Below are 23,904 nucleotides of genomic sequence, written 5' to 3'. Positions count from 1 at the left end.
AAGCACATGCAAGTCAGCTGCATCTGATGTTGGAATAAATTCATGTTGTTGAGGGAGGGGTCAAAATCTTTCTGCGCTTCCACAGAAAATGTGTCTTTGCTTGGGCACAAACTAACAAAGGTTAAAGCCCAAAAAACAAGAAATCGCTAAAAATCTGTTTGCTTCCTCGTTTACCTCAGTGGCTCTTTGCTAAGAGTCTAAAAAAATCAAGAGCTCAATCATCTATATTAAGCTAATGGAACGATATTCTTGTTCTTGGAAAGCATGTTTAAAGTGCCCAAAGTAGCCCTTCAACATGTCCCCAAAAAAGACTGAAGCGCCCTTAAAAACAAGAATAAACACTTGCTTCATTCACAAAACATTCAATTATATCACCTGTTCCAAGTCTCCATCACTCAGAGATAAATCACTTCAGCACAAACAGAACCTTACACTCAGTATGCATTTCCGTCGACCCGTCAACCTGTCAAAACGCACCCACAGCAGACACAACAAGAATTTATTTCAATCTTAATCAAGTAGCTTTTTCATCAAGAAGGATATTATATATATATATATATATATATAATGTATGTATATAACATGTTATAAGTGACTCAAGCGACTAAGAAATATCAGAAATGGGCAAATGTAAACCAGTGTTCCACCCAGTTTCAGGAAAACATTCCTCAGTCACTCATGACTCCAATATGACAATTAGGACATTTGCATAGGCAATATGGGATTAGCCCTTGGATATGATGTTTCCTGAATTCTTTGTGTGTGTATAATTATAATTATGCTGAAAAGAATTCAACAAACAAAGAAATTGCTACTCCTCATAAACACCTCATTTACAGTATTAGGCTTCAAGTAGATCAAAATAAACAACATTTAACATTAACAGCTGGATGAGAAAAACCAAGCATCAAGAGAGGTAGTGAAAACCAATGAAAGGTCTTTAAAAGAGACAATACTCCTAGAATCACATAACACAGGCTTCACTTCATTTTCTTACAAAAGAAGCCTTTTGGCAAGAAAGTGTGTTTTTTTCCAAGTCATACCATGCTGACAGAGAGCTGTTAGAGGATCTCTACGACAGCCATTGTGTGAAAACTCCTATACCCCTTAAAATCAGAACATTAGCAGCAAAATTGACATAAAGATACTTCAGTCGAAACAGATAACTACTCTCAATAATGGCTCTTTCTAAATGGTGCAAACTTTAATATATTCTTTCTAAATGCTGTTTAATAATCCAATCGTTTAGCAAAATGTGGGGTAATAATGTCAGAATTTGTTGTCATTTACAGGACTTTGAACCATACATGTAATGGCACTTTTAAAGGTTGTTCACAAAAAACAGCATCTCCACCTTCATCATGGATATCAACTGCAAGAAATTGGACACATTTACCACTTTTTGCTTCATATGTACATGAATCCAATGCTACTGATAACTGCCTGTAGACAGCTGTACAGTATAATAACGAACTGATTTCATGGCATCAATTATTTGAAAAACACATTTTCCTTGTCACATCATGATTATCTAAATTTCAACTGAATATTTACTCAGTTCAGTGGTTTCACGTGTTGGATTGTTTCATGTACTCATTGGTACTGTCATTTCATAAAAATGTGCATTAATTGTCATCGACACCTATCATGAAAATTTTAACAACATGCTACTCGATATTTGTCAGTTTTGTCAAGCTCGGGTCCCACTCAAAAATAGTTAAACATTTCGCTAAATGCCATGCAGTGTCGTTCTGTGGAGCAAGACAATTTTGATTTATTGCTCATTTCTTTAATGACAATGTTTTTGCCTTTAAAACAAACAAGAAAATTCAATAACTTCCTTTCAGAAATATGGGAAAACCAAACGTCCCATGATGGTTCCTTGCTTCAGTGTGTGTGTGTAAACTACTAGGTAAAAACCTATTGTATTCTCTTCATAAAACAACATAAACTGAGGACCTACTCACATTGGCTGATGCTCAAATACACAAATATTTTAAAGAAGGATATTTATGCACCTGGTAAAGTGATCAAAGGTCTTCATTTGAATCTGGTAAACCTGCAGAGTGAATGGCACTTAACTGTCAGAGCACCAATATAAGAAAACCCAATAACAAACCAACTTGATCATTATTTACTAAAGAACCTTCGTTCATTCATTGGCACAATAAGTCAGGGAAAGTGACATTTTCAGGTTGGGTACGGTGACCAAAAATGTCTGTTTAAATGCAATTCACTCTTGAACTACTCAGCTAAAAGGTGAGAAAGTGGTTTAACACAACGGTATTTTTTTAGATACTATGTTTTCATGCACTGGGTTCTGCAACTGCAATAGCACATACATTTCTAGAAAATTGAACAGCAACATTCAAGTTTGAATCCAACAACACGGAGCTGAAGAAACTGTCTCAGGGTTTAAGTTTAAACCTCTAAACGAAAATCATCTTCATAGTATCTTCGACGTGATGCTACCCGCAGTGGTTCACATCATTCGGGTTGAGTATTGCAATGTGTACATGACACAACAAAATAAACGCATGCTGGAAAAAAAGTATTTCAAAAAGATTGACTTTTCTTGGTTTGATAAATATGACCGCTCTGTATTTCAGCATTAAAACAAAGGTGGGCGTTCGTTTCGATTTACACCGAATCTGACTGAATCTTCCGTAACGCCACCTCTTAGAAAAAACATCTGTGCAGTCTCAGCTATTTATTTGAAATAGATCTACAGAAGTGTCACGCTCAAAAACAAGGCATAGTGTTCACTACACTTTTGTTTAATAAAATACATTTCTTTAATGTGTAAGACAATTCTAAGTTGTTTTGAAAACCTCCAGAAGGTTGGTGAGTTATTTTTTCAATCCAGCGAAGCTTACAGCCCATGACCTACAGTACATGTGCTTCTCTCGGTAAGTGATGGACTGGGAGGGCCAGGATGACTTACACAATAAACCGTGGTGTCACCAGCGTCAGCAGCTTTTATGCACTTATTCAGTGTCGAGGCATTGTGATTTTTGCAGTGAGAAAGAAATGTTCATGATTTATTTAGCTGCCTAATCACAACACTAGCTAGCCCTTATGTTCCCCAGTTAAACAACTGTCGACACGCCAAAAGAGTTTGGACGGCAAGACGGCGATTCACGCTTCCCAGCTTCTGCTTATAAAACAATTGGCACAGCTAAATGTCCCTTCGCTTACGAGAGATTTATAATGTTCTCCCCTCGTGACAGCTTAAAAAACACCTTTTTTTAATTCAAAAAACATCGTTGTCCAGGCTTAAATGTCAAACTGGAGTAAATTCCATAACCTTGTATCATGCAAAGATCATGTTGTCTATCTCAACATCTACCGCTTTTAAAAACAGCTGTCCTCAGACATCTAAAAGACGTAAAGGATCAGGAGAAAAGAGAGAAGGAAAGAAAACAGGTGACAGTGAGGTAAACAGGAAGAGGGAAAAGAGAGGTTTTGACAAAGCGGGTGAGTATGAGAGCTATGGATCTGTCCGGTTTTTCCTACGTGTTTTTCTGTGTCACAGTTGACTGAGCAGCTCATATTGGCACTTAAACAGAACTGAACAGGGTCACTAGTGGATGCTCAGAATTGCTTAACTACTCGCTCTTGAAATAAGAAACATCACACCTTTTGAAAAAGTGGCACCTTGGGGCTTTTTTTGTCTCAAGTGTTCTTGCTGAAACCTAGGTGTCTAAGCAGGTTCTCTTGGTGTTGAGAAGATCCCTGTAAACAGATGAGTTGAGGAATCGAGGGAAGGAATCTCTGTGCATGAGAGTGTAGATCTGGAGCTGAGCCTCTTCATACATCATACTGCTGGGCTCTGCCAGGTTTTGGTTGATGCCTTCCCTCACCCGTGAATCCAAACTGACCTGCAGACCCACAAGAAAAGTACATCACTATGTTTATTATATCACAACTAAAGGAATGATTATTGTCTTATTCAGAGGTCTTTTAAATAAGTTACATATTAAATCAATATCTGAAAATAGGGCTGTCCAAACGATTAATCGCATCCAGAATAACAGTTTGTGTTTAAATAATATATGTCTCATTTTCCATGTATACATTTATTTACATGAATACTTATTTAGGAAACATTTATTTATTTATAATTATAAATTTAAGTCCCAGTGAAATAAAAAATGACAATGCTTTTTTTTTCATGAAACACTGCAGCGTATTGTAAATAGTTAATCAATCAATGTGGGTTATTCTCTTTTTTAAATTCATGTGCCCTCATAATCTTCAGTTAAAATCTGAAAAAGCACTTCCGTCCTATAATGACTATCCATCTTAGATGATGTATGTTAGACAGCTTGGGCGGAGCATCCGTTAACTCCTCCCCTTCAGCTGTCAGTCTGCTGCCATTTCCAATTAAAAATGCAATTGTTAAAATACAAAAGTAAAAAACGATCGCGACCTCCGGTTCACAGGGACTTTAAATGATATATAAATGTTTGTAATTATTTATATTTTTCTTAAAAATATGCATGTATGTGTATAATTATGTTTATGAATACAAATTAATAGGCACAGTAGACAAACATATATTATGCAAACACCATTTTTATTTCTGGAAGCAATTAATCACGATTAGTCGTTTGACAGCCCTATCTGAAAATGAATAATTTTGTCTTTATTTTTAAGCATCTGTAATAATTTTTTGTTATATAATGCTTTCAGAATATATACTGTGAAGTAAAATGCAAATATACAGCCATAGAAACATTTGAACGGCCATTTCAAGTGAATTTACTATTTATAGGTCTGTGTTTAGGTAAAATTTTGATTTTTGTTTCATTCACTACTAGCAATATTTCTCCAAACATTTCCATAAAAATATTGTTTCTCTTTGCATTTATTTGCAGAAAAATTAAACTGGAGTAACAAGTAAAAATAACAGAAAATAGGCAAATTTTTCAGACCTCAAATACTGCAAAAACAAGTTCATAATCACTTTAGAGCAATACAACAATAATATTTCTACATGTATTTTAGTTTTTTATGTAGATTTTAATCACAGTTTCATGTGTCTTATGCTGCCAGTCTTTCACATTGCTTTATGCCACTCCTGAGGTTTGATTTTGTTGAAATCAACAAACACTGGACTGGAATGGCCACAATGCATCTAAAAATGCTGATTAAATGTACATTTGGAATGGTCTCTTTATTTTCCACGACTGTATGTAAAGCATATAAATAGATCAAACCTCTTTAGGTGATAGAATAGAAACATAGTCCTCATAAATGATCCTGGCTTTTTCATCAATAGCTGATGGGTTGGTCTCTTTCTTCAGTTCCTCGCAAGCAATCCAGAACAGCAGGTTCTCCTCACTGTACTCGGAGCGCAGGAACTCCCGGAAAACATCCCTTCCCTCCGGAGAGCGCATTATCATCTCAAAGCTCCGGGACCAGGTGATCACCTCGTCCAGTGTGGGATGCCTGAAAACATGCGTGAGATGAAGAGAAGCACTGCAAACTACCCTTATGTAATATTAAGGCACATCTATATTTTGGTATTAATAAATAAGGTAAATAAATGGTATCAAAGGAAACTGCATTAGAAACTCTACTAGGAGAAATAGTGTGGGCTTATTATTTTGTAAACTTTAATGTATTGACAATAAGCCTGTCAATGTAGAAGTGTTTCATGAGCTTTTCTAGAATCAAATGTATTACTTTCACAATTCAAAACCGGATGAATTCCAATAACACTTCACTTGTGAAGAATAACAAAAACATTTTTGTCAGAAAATAAATTTGAGCATTTATCTTTTGAACAAAATAATGACCTGAGCTTGTTTATAATGGCACTAATATTGAACTATTATCCGTCTAACACCATAATAGAACAGACAGCACAAACAAAAACAAACAAGGTTCATTTTTAGAGTGCTAATTTTGAGAATACATACACGCGTAACCGAGGTATGAACAGATGCACAATAAACAGCACACAACATTTTGTTCCAGTAAAATAGATAACAACTCACTGTTCCTCTGTTGCCTCTATGCTATCCATCTTTGTACATGTTTGTCTTTCTGACCGTTCTCGCCTGTCTTCATTCCTGGGGTGAGAAGACAAGTGTTAGACACAGTCACGGTGGAATCTGATCACCCATACAATGTTATGCTGTATGGTTAATACTGAACCTGATTATGAGGTCTATCATCATTTCCGATTAAAAGTTCAGAACTCAAACATTCAATTGTAGATTTAATTTTTATTAGATCATGTTTCTTAGTGTTTGGGATTTTTTGCCAGGTGAAGATCTTCTGTTTCTCATTCCAAGTCTCTTTATTGAGATTGTTTGCCGGGGGCTCCAACACGCTGACTCTAAATATATAACATGTACTACACAGCTGTTCTGCATGTGATGTGGGACAGAAATAGCCGTTTACTGAGCAGATAACGGCAGCGTGTAGTGGGGTGGAGGGAGCGACGTTTGTGGAAACCCGAGGTTACGAACTGGGGTTTGTACGGCCTCCTCAATGTTTTCTTTATTTCATATAATATTTTTATTAATTCGTGCTATTAATAGGCCCCTGCAAGCTGTGCTATGGCTTTTACTGTGTTTATCTGTTCAACGGCCCAGCCTCAAACTGTAGCTGTCTTTCAACACTTTTAACAACCTTATTTAACTCTTTTAAGAAACACAACAACCTATTATTACAAGTAAAACCTTTGGCAGGTCATGTTTATTTGTGGGTGCATCATATGATGAGCGAATTTTATTGTTTATTGTTTACAAAGAATAAACAAAGTATTTGTATTAGTTCTGATTCAAAGTTAACAAACTCATTTGTATCTGTCTCAATATGTACTGCATATCAGAAACAAACCTACACATATATGAGGAATATATAGTACACACATACATAGTGATAGTGACAATAACCACGTTGTTTAATTTAACTAGGTTAAAACTGACACGTACTGTACCTGTAGGCCCAAAACAACAACTCATTCCTAAACAATTCTCATCTGCCATACATTTACGTACCAAAGGCACTTGCAGCATCCACACCAGCACAGACAGCAGGTATTAGGCCTCGGGTGACCAGGCGCCTGCGGGGGTCCTTCAATGCGTCCCTGCTGCCTTTTCCTCATTTCAACTCCACTCACACTCTGAGGCTGCGGACACACACGTCTCATTAGAAACAACAGCGGTGGCTTGAAATCTGTGTTATTATTAAGACCGTGTTACCTACAGATACGTCTAAATATAATTCATTGCTTCTTAATTGATAGGGATGTACAGCTTTGAACAGCAACACACGTAAGACTCTTTCTTAGTATTTAGTTAATCAACTGAAATATTTGTCCAGTGCATGAAATTAAGCGGCATCTAGTGGTGAGGTTGCGAACCAACGACTCACTCCACCCCTCTTTCTTCGGAGCACTACAGTGGCTGACACAGAACTAAGATGTCGTCATGTTTTTGCTTCTTTGTCGAAGGAGATAACGTATTTAAGAAACTGTAGAGCAGTTTGTCCGTTATTCTCTACTGTAGAAACAACATGGCAAATTCCATGGAAGAGGACCCGCGGTGTATGTAGATAGAAACAGCTCATTCTAAGATAACAAAAAATAACGCTTCATTATGAAAGCTCTTCACACATCTCTGAACACATAGTTGTGTATATCATATTGCATTTCTGTCAATAGAAAAAATTACACACAACACCTTAAGGTAAAACTAGTTTATATGCTTTATAGTATTTGCATTGCATATGTTCTTTGCCAGAGGGGAACTGGAATCCCCTGGTTGGGCCTGGGTTCTCATGAGGTTTTTTTCTGCATTGGAGTTTTGGGTTCCTCGACACCTGTTTGTGTGTGTCTATGTGTGTTAGTAAGTGAGCATATTGTTTGTGTGGGGTTTTTTGCATGTGGGTGTGTTTGAATTGGTGCGATTGTCTGTCTTCTGTGTTTTCACCTTTTTTTGGTTTTTACTTGTATAACTTCATATGTTTTGCTCATAGTCAATATGTTCCATGTACAGCTGCTTTGTAACATTGAAAATTATAAAAAGCGCTATATAAATAAAGTTGACTTGACGACTTCTTACCCTGCTCTACATGACCATTTCAGAAATTAGCTCTGATCTAATATCTAAAAGGCCAGTTGAAACGATTACAGCCTAAAAAACACCATGTGAATGAAGATGATCACCAGTAGAAATTATCACTAAAATACACCTGAGCATGTATCTTGCACTATTGTTGAATAAGCATTCAACAGTGAATAGGAGCGAATAGGAGAAGCGAATAGTCATCTAAAGTCTTCAGTAGTGAGTAAGTCTGCTATTTACCCTGTTACCTTGTTCTAACTGTTGAACTGGACTGTTGCCTGTTGTTAGTTAAGATTATTTGAGCTTATTTATTTAATTACTCGTTGAGTGATAAGGTGTTAGAGGATGGCGTCCCTCTTGTAATCTTTGGGGACTTCAACATCCAACTGGACGAACCCAATGCGTCTAACTTCCACACCCTCACCGCCTTGTTCGACCTCACAAACCTCGCCACTGCCGGTACTCACAGATCAGGAAATCAACGGGTGACCTCATCTTCACCCGTAACTGCACCACAGACAACATTAAAGTCACACCTCTTCACATTTCTGACCACTTCTTCATCACTTTCAACATGCTCCTCTCTAAATGCACTACACCACCACCTGTTTATTTAAGATTGAACCTTCGTTCTCTCTCCCCTAGCACCCTCTCTGCTAAAGTGACACCCTCTTTTCCCTCCAACTTTGCATCTGTAGATGCTGACACTGTCAACAACACCTTATGCTCTAAACTAATATCCTGTCTAGATAACCTTTGTCTTCTGTCCTGCAGACCAGCTCGTGCCACCCTCTCCTGCCCTTGGCTGTCTGACATCCTCCGTGAACAACATAGTACACTCTGGCTGCTGAAGGGAAATGGACCAAGAATCCTGCTGACCTAAGGGACTACCAGTCACTACTCTCCTATTTCTATGCTAGTGTTACCATAGCTAAAACGTCTTTCTATACCACCAAGGTGAGCAATGCACCTAACACTCGGCAGCTTATCAAGACCTTTAATGCTCTTCTTTGCCCCCCTCCTCCTCCGCCCTGCAGAGGACTTCGATGTATTTTTACACGGAGAAAACATCAGCCCTCAGCAAACAATTCTCAGCACCTCAGACCTTGGTACACACTACCTTCACTTCAAAACATCAAACAAACCTCTTTCGCACCACTGACTGACACTGAAGTCACCAGACTTCTCTCCAGCCACCCCACCACCTGTCCCCCTTGACCCAATCCCCTCCCATCTCCTTCAGGCCAATTTCCAGCACACTCAAACCCACATTGGACCCCTCTACTACCGACTGTTACAGACCTGTCTCTCTCCTCCCATTTATTGCTAAAACTCTTGAAAGGGCAGTTTTCAACCAGGTGTCTTCCTACCTATCCCAGAACAAACTACTGGATGACAAGCAGTCGGGCTTCAAAACAAACCACTCCACTGAGACTGCACTGCTATCGGTCACAGAAGCATTGTGGCTAACAAAGGCTGATTCTGTTAGACCTATCTGCAGCGTTTGACACTGTCAATCACCAGATACAATTTGCAATCCTGTCATCTCTAGGAATCCCAGGCTCCCCTCACTGCTGGTTCAAATCCTAACCTCTCCGGCAGATCCTTCAGGGTGTCATGGAGGGGCTCGCTGTCCACTGCTCACCCCATGATCACTGGGGTCCCTCAGGGATCAGTGCGTGGACGCTGCTTTTTTCCATCTACACGACATCCTTGGCACCCATCATACGGCACACGGCTTCTTGCATCACTGTTATGCTGACGACACCCATATCTACATCTCGATTCACCCAGACGATACCACTGTAACAGCTAGCATAGCAGCCTGCCTAGAAGACATCTCTGCTTGGATGAAAGAACATCACCTCCAGCTGAACCCGGCCAAGACAGAACTACTTGTCTTTCCGGCACACCCCACAGTGCAACTATCTCACCATCCAACTTGGCAATACCACAAACACTCCTTCCAAAATAGCCAGGAACCTCAGTGTCATATTTGATGAACAGCTGTCCTTCAATGATCACATTGCAAAGACAACAGGATCATGTCGTTATGCCTAATTCAACATTCGAAAGGTTACACCCTAAATCACTGAGCATCAGGCACAACTCCTTGTCCAGGCCCTGGTAATCTCAAGGTTGGACTACTGCAATGTTCTCCTTGCTGGTCTTCCTGCAAAGGCTATCAAACCACTCCAGCTGGTTCAAAATGCAGCAGCTCGCCTCGTCTTCCAACAGCCCAAAAGGTCTCATGTGACACCCTTTTCATGTCTCTCCACTGACTACCGGTTGAAGCCCGTATCAGATTCAAGTCTCTGATGCTTGCCTACAGGAATATAACTGGATCTGCACCTGCATACTTTCACATCCTCCTAGACCCCATCAAGAACCCTGCATTCAGCAAACAAGCAGCGTCTTGAAATGCCTTCTCATAAGGGCAGTAAATCACTTTCCCGCTCATTCTCATTCACAACTTCTTCCTGGTGGAACATTCTTCCTAACTCAGTCCGGTCCACCACATCTCTCACAACCTTCAAAATACTACTTAACACCCATCTCTTCTGTAAATACTTGACAGACAAATGAAAAAAATGTATGTACACTAACCCTCTCTCTTTCTCTCAACAGGTAGTGGTCAAGTTTTTGTTGAAACTAGTAACTTTGTACTATCACCTATTGTATTATTGCTCCTGTATGACATATCGCTTATTGCCCCTGAACTCTTTGTAAGTCGCTTTGGATATAAGCAACTGCTAAATGACTAAATGTAAATTAGTGATCGAACGATACTGTGAACATGCACAATATGCATGCGAACACGGGAGCGCGCGTCAACCCATATCACAGGTCAAGAAAGAGAGAAGACACGGAAGCTCTGTTTATCTTCTAGTTAATCGATCACAGATACAGTCACTATCACAGATGGATAAAAAATTACAAAATGTGACGCTGAATAAGTAAATGCATTGTATGGCAAACACTGATGGAATAATACATTTTCCCGATAATTATATAAAATAATTAATTCCACAGGGCTGTATTTATTTAAATGTTTATTAGTGAAACAATGGTTATATATTCGATGAAAGTATAACTTAGGGTGTTTTAAACAAGTTAATCATGTAAAATAGTCAGCTACATGCAGAGGAAATGCTAAAACTTCCTGAGCATCAACCCGGTGACTGAACAGCAAAATGAGTGATGAGCATAGACAACAAAGGTAATTAAATTCAGCTCTTTTATTCCCAATATGAATTAATTCATGGCTGTTTCATAGCTTAGGCAATGTGACTCTGTGAGTTTGTCTCTATTAGCAAAGCTGCATAAAAACATATCAGGCGTTAAATGTTACACCTCATTTGCTCTTTAATTGCTCCCATGTTAAATATAACGATATTTATAATCCAAGTGAGTATACACTACCTGTGCACGCTGTCGTTTCTGTCGCGTCTCCCTTCAGAGGCTCTGCTGCAGTGACGGTCCTGCACGCATTTCTCTAAACGGCCACAAGATGGCGGAGCTTATCGGTGAATCCGATATCAGAAAACAGATACCCGATGATGGGAAATTGATTAAATATCGGGAAAATTATCGGGAAAACAATGTCTCGGACGATGTCTAATGTAAATGTATTCAGCGGAAATGAACAAGAATGCAAATGACTGTTAAAAGGGGTTAAAAGAAGAGAGACAAACAGATAAAGACAGATAACACATTCATTCCTCTGGCAAGATGCTAAATTAGTTTGAACTGTACGAGAAGACTCAGAGAGGGATGAACATACACATAACGCAAATGTGGGATGTCACATATTCTAATGCACAATGTGACAGCAGTTATTTTAAGGAACTAAATGGATTGTGAAAATGTAATTGCTGTTGTTTCCTGTGATAGTTCACCCAAAAATGAAATTCTGTCATCATTTACTCACTCTCTTGTCATGTGAAACCTGTATGAGTTTCTTTCTAAGGCATAACAGAAAAAGAAGATATTTTTAAAAATGTTGTTGACCGAACAGCGATGGCAGCCATACATTTGCATTGGTTTTGTGTCCATACAATAAAAGTAAACGGCTGCTACCGCTGTTCGGTTATCAACATTCTTCAAAATATCTTCTTTTGTGTTCTGCAGATGAAAGAAAGTCATAAAGGTTTAAAATGACAAGAGGGTGAGTAAATGATTCTGGTGAAATATCCCTTTTAATTTGTCATAAGAAAAAACGTAGGGGATGTATTTCAGAAAATGTGTTCTATATTGGCTGAATATCGCTTTGTTGATCTTCTCCCAATAAACACATTAATGTATAAAAAACGACATCATGTTCCAGTATCACTGGCTTTTTAAAAACAAAAGCAAAACATGCAATGGATCAACCATATGCGACGAAAAAACCTGTCTGTGCTACAAATAAATGTAATAGTGTAGCATGCGTGCAATATAGTTTGGCTTTAGACAGAGCCGCTTGTTTGTGTGAAGTGCGTTTGTAGTTGTGCTTGTTCGTGTGAGATTAACTAAGGGCGCAGCACTATTAATTTTCGTTTTGCGATTAAAACTTGTTTTCCGGCTGCATTGAGTCCTGTGATCTAGAGCCCAGTAATCCGCACGATGTGGGAAAACAAGGAAAGAATCACGAAAGCAGAATTCTACAATTTAAACTGCTAGTTCTGCCTGTCTATGAGTGAATGAGTTGCACACATCATCATGTTACAAGCGTGACACTCGTGGATTTGTCTGTTTCTTATGAACTTCATCCACAGAGTTCTTCTAATTTTATTTTACAAGCATTTCACTGTTTGTGTGAAGCTACTGTCAGCTGAAGCTCAAGCGTCTTCGCAAACACCCGCCAAAATAAATGTCCGCTTAATTTGAAACAGACAATAATTAACTTCATTTTATAAACTGTATTAAGACTATAGTATACTTCAATATAGTAATGTTAAAATATACTATAGTACATAAACATTTAACTGCAGTCTACTGTAGTAAATACTATAGTGTACAGTATTTTTATGGACAAATGTATTTAGAGCATTGAAACTACAGAACTAATTTGGTAAAAACTAAACATTATATGGCCCTAACATGAATGTCCTTTTTCAGTTGCCTGTCTATTTATATGATGACCTGTTTTCTAAAAGATGATAACAGAGGTATACTTGTGCTACAACTGTTTGGTCTGTTCTACAAAACTTTAAAACTCTCAAGCACCAGTGATATGTGCAGCCCTGGTTATTAGACAAAGATAGACAGATCTGTGTTGCTTTTCACTCCTGCATTACCTTATATATGAGACACAAATTTAGTAACAGGAGTTGCATTGTTATTCTATTCAATGTGACATCAAAGATTGGTAAACATGATGCCTCACACCATGACCACAACAATTTGTTCATTTTTACCTCAAAGCTTTCTGGAAAGCAAGCTTTTGTCAGGGTTTGGCAGCACAAACACTGTATCATATCACCTAGATATCTGATCCAAATACATTCAGACAAACAGTTTTGCCAATAGACAGACAAACTGGATGTCTGGAAAGGTATCAACTTATAATTTCCCAGTATGGCACTGGTAAATATCTACTGAATGACATTACACGTGACGTTTGTTTGGATGATTTTTAGTTGCATCATGCGTTGCATAATTCAAAGATCACCGCTTATTGAAATGTGGAGAACAGCCTATTGTAATAAATAAAAAACAATATAAAAATGTATATATTATGTAACCCCATTAACTGATCAAACTCCAGCGGATTAATGAAAAACAAGCTAGTAAAGATTTTAAAACATAAAAAATAAATGTATATTTAAAAATAAAGAATCACAATATTATTATATGTTGTAAACCAGAGAGCGCTACAATACCAGTGTCACAGTGTCCTTTGTTTCTCTCCCGCATTTAATATCTCAACCTATGTTTGCATTGCTGACGGAAATGGAAATGTAGGCTAATCTAATACTGAAATATTGATGATATATTATATATATACACATATTACATAGAAGACCAATCTTTGTGCTAAGGAACCAAATAACATTAATATTCTGAGTATATAAACCATAATAATATTGTCTATGGTCTGAATGCCTACAAAAACAAGATACAGTAAAGCCCTTAAACATTAGCTTACCTCCAAATTCATCTCTAAAACTTTAAGGATTTATGATAACCAGCTCCGGTGAATGCCCAATGTGTCTGGGGTGGAATGTGAGCACACGTTTGAGTTAACGTTGATAAGTCATATAAACAAAATATGAAAATGATAACTACCATCAGTTATTCAGTGCCAGGCCATGGAAAACATGCATCATGATTATGCAAAACACACCGAGAAGCTCATTTGTTAACATCAACCAATACCTTGGCATAACATGTCAAAGAGTAGGTTGTCACTGAGGGAAAAGTAATAATCCATGCATGGATATTTCAATGGTCTGATTCTATAGGAAATCTTGGGTTTTACGAGGCATAGCTAAAAATGTCTGGGTGCCAAAACTAGTGATATATCAACACAGATCAAGAACACAGAATCCTGATGTTTTGATTAGCTGTCGACCGATATGTCTTTTTTAATGGCTGATGCCAATAATAATATTGAGAAAACTATGTGGCCGATAATTAAAACAAACGTTATTACAGTAATTGGGAGACGTACCAAAAATGTGTTAAATTAACATTTATTGTGCGTTAAAATAATTTTTTTATATATGACACTAACTAGACCGATAAACAAACATAGACCGGAAGTTAAAGGGATAGTTCACCCAAAATCTCAAATTTGCTGTTTATTTACAAACCGCCAGGCCATCTGAGATGTAGGTGACATTTTTTCTTGAGAAGAAGCTAAAGAAGATCCGTAGCCCTCTTTGCTTCATATAATGGGAATCTATGGACTCCACCTGTCCAAGAGTTCCTAAAGCACATCATGTTGACGTATTGTGAAGGGAATCGTTTGATATTTTCATAAAACTGTATGTCATTTTTAATAATATTAGTCATACTGTGCAGCCTCTGCACACGTCACCGTCGCGATCTTCTTCATGTAGTATTTGGTGGTGGATGGCATACCAGCGTCTGGTGCGTTAAGCGCCACCTGCAGAAAGGGAGTGTAGAGCGACTGTCGCAGAAATTACGCTCAACACTCCCTTTAAATAGCAAATTTGAGTTTTTGGGTGAACTATGCCTGCAGTCCAGGCGCGCGTTCAATGAAATGGTCTATACAGTATCAAATATGTCTGTATTTTATTGGCAAACCCATTCACTTGTTAAATTGGTTTTATCTTATAAAAACCTATATCAGTCCACTAGTGAACAGTACCTTGTGTTAATCTCCGTCAGACAAAAATGAATCACGCAGTGTAACATTAACTAAATCATTAACAGCATCCATTAAAGTACCTTTATGTAAAAAGGTCCACGTTCCAGAGATTTCTTTAATTATGCATATTTCTTATCAACAAGCTTTGGAGTACTCACCGCCCCGCTTAAATTACATAACAGTTTACACTCTTGATTTACATTGCAGCGTGTGAAAATGTTTATGTGTGCGAGCGTGCACAAAACCCGCCTTTAACCCCGTCATCCTATTGGAAGTCTTGTGAACCCTTGTGCAGTTCCCCATGCACATTCCAGGGCAGCAAGTGATGCATAGCATAGGCCATGGCTGGCTGCACAACAGAAGCCACCCACTGCCGTTACCCACAATGCCTAGCTCGACAGATATGTCACACCGCAGATCCAATACATGTGACAATCACACGGAGGCCCTAGGTTTCACTCACATTTCTCACCTTACACCGCATCATCTCAATGTTACGAAAACACAGTTTGATTATTTTATTATCACATGCTTTTTCTAATAAATGTATTGACTGAGGAGAGAACGACACCTTACTTACCATGCAAATTAGCAGCTATACAACCAAAGATCAGGTAAGAAAATCATGACAGTAATGTCAAAAGTTGCGATGGACAGAGTGCTGGAATACAGATTGTGTCCTCTTGTATCTTCTCTAACCATGCCTGATGAAGAACACAGGAGGTGGGTGGAGGTAGGTTTCAAACACCTGGTATTTGCAGGTAAACCCTTTTCTTGAGTCAAGGGCAAAATGATCCAGGATAAGACATCTAAGAAATAGATCAAACCAGAAAGGAGAGATCAGAATTGCTTTAAATCTATATTGCTGATGTGACAAAACTAAGCTTACTAACCAAAACATGAATAGCAATTCAATTTGTAACACTGATCAGTATTTGTAAAGCATAACACTTAAACGCAAGACTTGAACTTACTGCCAAAATAAGCAAAACGCATATTTCTGTTTAAGTGATACTTCACCCAAAAATGAAAATTCTGTCATAATTTACTCACCTTCGAGTTGTTTAATATATAAGCTGTATAGATTTCTTTGTTCTGTTGAACACAGAGAAAGCTATTTGGAAGAATGCTTACCAAACAGATCTTGGTCCCCACTGACTACCATAGTAGGAAAAATTACTTTTGTTCTGCTTCACAAAAAATATATATTTTGAAGAACGCACGACAGCAAACAGTTCCAGGGCACTTTTGACTACCATTGTAATTCTTCCAACTATGGTAGTCAATGGGGTCCAAGAACTGTTTGGATACAAGCATTCATCTAAATATCTTTCTCTGTGTTTAACAAAACAAAGAAATGTATAGAGGTTTGGGAAATCTAGAGATTAATTGATGACAGAATTTAATTTAGATGAACTATCCCTTTGAGTTTCACATCTTATATTATCTATAACAGCCAAGTATATCAGTTATAGAGTAGGTAACTAATTAGACTCATTCAAGTGTTCGATAATACAAAAGTTAGGGTTGACTTTAGACCTGGTTTATAAATAATAGCTTAGTTAATGCATGAATCATCACTGTAAATTGACAATCACTGGCAACCTCATTCGACAGCGAAAGATTTGACTACAGTAACCAGAGAATATCTTTCCCATAATCACCTCGATCATAAAAGCAGAAGAAATGAATGGGAGGAACTTCTATCAGAATGAAGGGTCAACCTCCTGCGGAAGGAAATCCTCTCAATCTCTTGTTGGCTGAATGCAGGCAAAACATCCACTGGTAAGGCCAATAAATAAAACATTAACAAAGGACTTTCGCCTGATTTTAATGTCAAGTGTGGGAAAATACTTGTCTACGCATGAAGAAGGTGGAGCGCTTCAAAATCTAAAATCTAGCAACGTTTTGCAATGCTCGTGGTGTATTTAAAATCCTCATCTCGCTGATCGCGTTCACTCCCGATGTGGAGTCTCCAGATTCGCGGCCGTGTCTCAAATTCTAGTGAGCAGCCTATCTAGAAACCATTTTAGACATCAGAGAATCGTTCACGTCTATCATTCGTCAGACCCACGGAAGACCAAAAACGCAGTCAAGTGGTCGTAATATTTTTCAATGTCCACGAATGCTGTCTAGATCTGCTGTCCTCGCGTTTTGTGAAACAGCATCTTTCCTAAAGTCATCGCAGGTAAAGCCCAACCATTCCCATCACAAGCCAGAACCGTGAAATTGAAAGTGATGTGCAAAATGCTAGTTAAAACGACGATGTTTTCCACAGGTGAGGGAACACCGCAGTGTCCTCGCCACTTTCTATTATTTTCGCATTGGCTCCCTGATTTTCTGAGCGCAGAGAGGCAACAGCTAGCGCGTTAGCTGGCAAGCTAGCGGAACATCTGAGACCGTTAAAGAGCATATGTCGCCTTACCCCTTTTGTCCTAGGTGTCAGTCTTCTAAAAGGGTGCCGCTACACCTGTTTATGTGGATGTCGGGGGTATCGGGCGTTGAGGTTGCATGCTGCCGTTTTATCTCCATCAGCGGTGTTTTCCGTCCATCCGCCCAACTTCAGCACCGAGCGAGCCAGTGGAGACGCCCTGCGCATGCGCGGCTGAGCTGTCAGCTCACGGAGCGAGAGCTGCGGACAGGGTGGAGAGGCAGGGGTGCAATGACAGCCGGAGATTCTCACAATACCCGCAGTAATACATATAGGCCTACAACATAAAGGGATATGCGACTCACCTTTAAACAGTGTCAAAATACTAGATCGGTGGTATTCAATTTAAGTTCCAAGAGGTCCGGTCTTTATATTTTCTTTCAGACGGAGGTCCGGACAAATACGTTTTTTGAAAATAAATTAAATATTTTATTAATTTCACCCATTTGGGTACTGTATGCTGTATAAAATATATGATCTTTTATCAGGCAATTTATCTTAGAGTTCGATATTCACAGTGTTTATGTATTGTAGGCTCTTTGGCTTTAAGGGGATGCCATCTAAATAGAGGTCTGATCATTCATATTTGTACATTAAAAAAAAATACTGACAACATGCAAACAGCAAATGTAATGTAACAATTAAAATGCCCATCAAAAACAGAAACAAAGTTACTTACTAATTTAGCCTTTTCATGCCATTTATACCAGAACTACTCTTTAAATAATTTCCCAGTTAAAACATTGTTCATTACAATATGTGACCCTGCTTGTGAAAGCCCAACAAAACTCCCTCATAAAATCCTCCTACAAAATATTCTGTGAAAATGTAACAATATCTTCAATATGTAAAATCTTGAAATTAATCTTTGATGCTTGTTATGTAATAATCAGTTAGATTATGGGACTCAAGCGTGGGTTTTCGCTGGGTCACAAATGTTAACGTGCTGATCAATAATACTAATGCTAAATAAAAACGCTATGGTTAATAAAATATGTGACCCTGGATCATACAACCAGTCTTAAGTAGCACAGGAACATTTTTGGGAAAAAACTAAAATACATTGTATGGTTCAAAATAATAGATTTTTCTTTTGTGGCAAAAATCATTAGGATATAAAGTAGGTCTAAATATCATGTTGCATGAATATATTTTGTAAATTTCTTACACTTAATACATAACTTTATTTTGATGTCTAGTATTTGATGTCTAGCATTGCAATAGTTGTGCGTAAACCGATGCAACATATATGAGTATTATGTAAAGAAACCAAAAAATTGAAAGATTTTTAATTCAGGCCTATTTCAGAACAACAAAATTCATGTAGGCCTATAGTGAGAAAAAAAATTCTGTTTTAATAATTTATCCATTAAAATATCAATAATACAAACAAAAACAACTCTTAATGCTGTATATTGGTGTTTGTCATATTATGTTCTTCCTGACAATTGAGACATCTGTAGGCCATGTATAATTCAGTTAAAGAGATGATTGGGCAAGATATGTACAAAAAAAGGGAAGCAGTTATAGAATGATTCATTGTAAATCAATGTCTGTGTCCACGGAAAATAAAAGGACAAACAACAAAAACTATTAAAGGATATAAACGTTAAAAGATTTTTTGAAAGAGATGCTTGTTCAATGCTCTTCAAAGAGCAGATGCTGCAATTCACTGTTGCAACACAGACTTAATATCCACTAGGAGGCACTGAGACCACAGCACTCTGGTCATGGTGGGATAAGCCAAAACCCTAAAGGGGTCATATGACATGACTAAAATGAATATTATCATTTGTTTTAGGTGTAATGCAACGTGTATACACAATTGATTGCTTGTTTGTATCTCCTCTCGGCCCAGCCTCTCTGAAAAGCGAGGTGTGCTATGATTGTCCAGTTAACCAGTGAGTAATGATTGGTCAATTACTGCAAGCGTGACGGAAATATAACTCCTCTTACCATATTTTGAACATCAGGTTCCAAAGCAATTGTACGGACAGGTATGCACACCTTACTTGCATAAACATTTAGGTGGTCTTAGTTAAATCATACCACAAACTGACGTAGATTTGTGGGGTTGTGGTTACACGAGGCGTTTCAGGCAGGTCTGGATGAGTATTTGCTTAAGATAGAATGCATCTTTTGTTCTGACACGTAATTATTTGCAATTTTTCGTGTCTAATAACTTATAACACAACAAATACATGTATTCACGCCATAAGACCCCTTTAAATGAATGATTAGAAATGATAATTATCTTCATCAAGTCTTAGTGGTGCTGCTACCACACCCCGTTATGCGGTTATTTTATTACATTGCTGGTGGAGCTGGCAGTGTCATGACAGTGGGAGGAACAGAGGATGCGGAGAGAGAGGCTGGGGGAGAGACGATCAGCCACTGCTTTGGTCTTCTGGGAGGTTCGGGCCAGAAGCCTTCTGAACAGACAACGCTGATCGAAGGCCAGAGCAGAAGGAACCGCAGCATCGAGCCCCTGTGAGGGAAACAAGGGAGGTTGGTAACCCACAGAACATTCAAAGGGGGACATACCTGATGAGGATACCGGAAGGGAATTGTGCTCGTATTCAATCCAGGAGAGCTGTTGGCTCCAGGAACTGGGAGTCTGCGATGCTTACACCGAGCGCAGATGGGGCAAGCCAACTATTACAGCCAGCTCAAAGCTGCAACAAAGAGGGAGACCAGATGTGCCAACCTTTGCAAGAACATTTATTCAATAATATAAGAAAATGTAAGTAACATAATATAAATTAAAGTAACAGGCAGGAGACGAACTCCAGGCCTAGCAGAAGTTGTGAGAACCAAGTTGCAACCGTCCCCCTCTCAATAGCAACGCCACACAGCAACATTTATACTGCCCGAACAAGCCTCAGGTGAGCCAGACAGGCCCCTCTCCAATAATCTCTTAGGAGACACATGCATTCACACGCACACTAACACGTCACACCAACACAAACTGTCTAACATCTGTTGCCATTGACGGCCACCTAAAAACCGCTGATGGACGGAGGCCAGGGTTCCCCGCATTCCTGGATGGCCGATCAACTTGGATGAATGACCCCACTGCAGGAGCTTGGGGCGCAGCCGGAACCAACATTCTGCCCACTGGACAGTCTCCCGGTACTTGCACCACTCGACCGGCCTTTTTTATTACCTCTTTCATGTAGCATTTCTTCAACCTAAAACAATGTCCATGTAATAAACACGATAAAGAACATAACTGTAAACAAATGTTGTAAATAGATGACACATTAGTGCAATCAATAAAAATAGCAGTGTTACATTTTCTCAAAACTGTTGATAAAGAAAAAACTCTGCGGCTGATTACAAGATGGCAATTTCTGTTTAATCAAGCTCTCAACATCTCATGCTCATTATATCACAAGATGCAATAGTACAACCCAGGCACCTTTCATAAAATCTCCTTTTGACATTTATCACCTCAGTAAAGGCCTTGTTCAAACTGCCGTGAAGGACATTAATTAATGACCTGGCAAGTTTCTCTAATAGTGACTCATTAAAACGAAAAGTTGCCATAAAACTCATTTACAATTTATTCTTGGCACGTTTTCGCTGAAACATTACAATTTCACTTTTGCTATGGCAAAGTGCCTACTAATGCATTTATAACTGATGTTTGCCCTTGTGTTGCCTTTTAAACGTTTGTTCAGATTTCAGGTTTTTCTTTGCATTTTATACTACGTGTAATAGAACACTTAAACAACATCACTCATTTATCTCTTGTTACATGGTGTACAACCTTTTTAAAACACTGCATGAATGTCACATGAATAACAATTCCTCCTCAGCCATTGGTTAAAGATATTGTAAATACATAAGGAGATTATGGTAGCTTGGCATATGTCCAATTCATAGGTCATGTTTTTTCTAAGACTTACAGAAAAAGCTGATACTGTGAAAACTCCAATTAGACTTTCAAACAAGATCATTAGACCATATAAATAAACTGAGGTTCATGGTTTATGTTTGTTATTTCCCTCATGTACAGTGCCACTCATCACATGAGCACACATATAAAAAACACAAAACAGACCTGTTTAATATGTCACTTGATTCTCCTAAAGGGATTGAATTGGATCAAATCAGATTATTATAGAAAAGAGCCTAGTACTATTTTCACCCGTCTCAGATTTAAAGCGGTGATATGACACGGCTAAAACGAATATCATTGTTTGTTTTAGATGTAATGCAATGTGTATACATGATTTAAAAACTGTTGCCTCTTCTGAAACGTGCAGATTTTTTACAAAGTTCATCGCTCTGAACAGCGAGGTTTGCTGTGATTGGCCAGTTAACCAGTGCGTAGTGATTGATCCAATACTGCAAGCGTGTGACAAAAATGCAACGCCTCTTACCATATTCAGAACATCAGGTTCCAAAGCAATTGTACTGACAGGTGATAAAATGTCATCGGTACTTCCTTATATCAATTCGAGCCCGTATCTGACCCGGAAAATGAAGATGATCAAGCCGATACATCAACTTTGCCAGCGCAACTTGAGCAGGATGTATTAAAAAAACAGTATGTTAAATACTTCAAAACTATAGCTAACTGTTTGACCTTTTATATATGACGTTATGAAAACTATTAACAAACACCCATATATATCATACAGAGTTTGTAGTCAGGCCGGTTTGGGTGAGCATTCGCTTTTATTCCAACACTTACATTTTTGCTATTTTATGTATCTAATACATACATGGGCAACTAATAACACACCAAAGACACAGAAAAACATGTTTTCTCACCTTATGACCCCTTTAAGAATTCTGAAACAGACATATTTCAAAATGAATTTATTAAACAGACACTAATAGTTCTAGAGTTTCTGTTTCTGTTTTAATTGGCTCATCAAGTTTCCATTGGTTTCCATTGGATCGGTATTGCCACAAGGCAAAAACCTTATTTTCAACAATTGATACTTTCTTTGCGACGCTATCACACATCCACTACGAGAGTGTGGCACTCAACGCTCATCGAAGTGAATTGAAACACTGCACCCGTGTAAGCGCAAAGATTGGATCGAGAATGGAGAGAGTGAGCGGGCAGATGGATTACAGAAGTACTGACATGATAAAGGACCAATACAAATCTGAAATGTGGAAAAATTACTACAAATATCAACAACATTACTAGCTTCAAAGTTGTTTGTTTATCTTTCTTCTGCATTTAATGTATTGTTAGGGAGTGAGTTAAGCTTTGCACTTCTTTTGTTTGCTGTAATGCTTTGCTCATATAAGCTGATATACATTGAGACTGCTTCACTACCTCCAGGCTGCCTGGTTAGTTACATTTTATCCAGGCCATACTGTAATAAATTCTATTTGGGAAATGAAACAAAAGAGCTGCCTGGGGTTTCAAAATGGGTTGTGGATGCATGCAGTGACTTTATGGTTTCTATTATGAACTTTTGAAATGGAGCATATGTGTAACATAGCTAGAGGGGAACAAACATGTGGCTGCTGATTAGAATAGCAGAATCATAATTATTATTCTGATTATCAAGATGAGTGAGTCATCTCCCCCACACCCAAAATTCTTCCTTATGTCGCGATGAACCCGCTCGTACACATTGTCCTCACTGAGCTCAGATTTGCACAACATAAATGTCACCATAAAATAAACATCTTAAATGTAATTTCAGGCGAGCAGGCTTGAGTGATCTTCTTTTCCAGACTCATCCAGATGAGATGCATGAGCCACATTATCATGAAATTTCTGAATGTTGCCTATACAGTCAGTGAAAAAATTATATTGCAATCAGTGTTGTTTGGTGTGAGAGTCTTTTTTGTTAAATGTCAGTTATGGATTGTGTGCCATAAGCCGTCTGTGTCTGTGGCACTTGTGATTTATAAATCAGTGTCTTCAGTGTCTATCTCTGCCACTGTATTCACTTCACCGGATGGTTGGCTTCCTCTCACTCTTCTTTTGCTGTTTTGCTGTTGTACAATGTATTGATATCAAAAGCTCTTTTGTTACAGCACACCTTATTGCATTATGGCTGCTGGTAGTAGAGGATATCTCTGCATATACTTTA

The 23,904-nt window shown here is 38.3% G+C and overlaps 1 protein-coding gene across 1 annotated transcript; it reads right to left on the bottom strand.

The window, feature by feature from the left end:
• Positions 1 to 1,779: 1,779 nt before the first annotated feature.
• rgs17 (regulator of G protein signaling 17) lies at positions 1,780 to 18,021 on the bottom strand. Its single transcript, XM_079473304.1, has 6 exons — positions 17,828 to 18,021; positions 15,983 to 16,211; positions 7,017 to 7,147; positions 6,006 to 6,080; positions 5,223 to 5,454; positions 1,780 to 3,881 (listed from the first exon to the last, which is right to left on the bottom strand). Exons 2-6 carry the CDS (start codon positions 15,983 to 15,985, stop codon positions 3,696 to 3,698), a joined length of 627 nt encoding a protein of 208 aa, XP_079329430.1. The 5' UTR covers positions 15,986 to 16,211; positions 17,828 to 18,021; the 3' UTR covers positions 1,780 to 3,695.
• Between the last annotated feature and the right edge of the window lie 5,883 nt (positions 18,022 to 23,904).

Source organism: Barbatula barbatula (genome assembly GCF_947034865.1).
Source record: "Barbatula barbatula genome assembly, chromosome: 14".
Lineage (NCBI taxonomy): Eukaryota > Metazoa > Chordata > Actinopteri > Cypriniformes > Nemacheilidae > Barbatula > Barbatula barbatula.
This window is presented reverse-complemented; position numbering and strand designations above follow the sequence as displayed.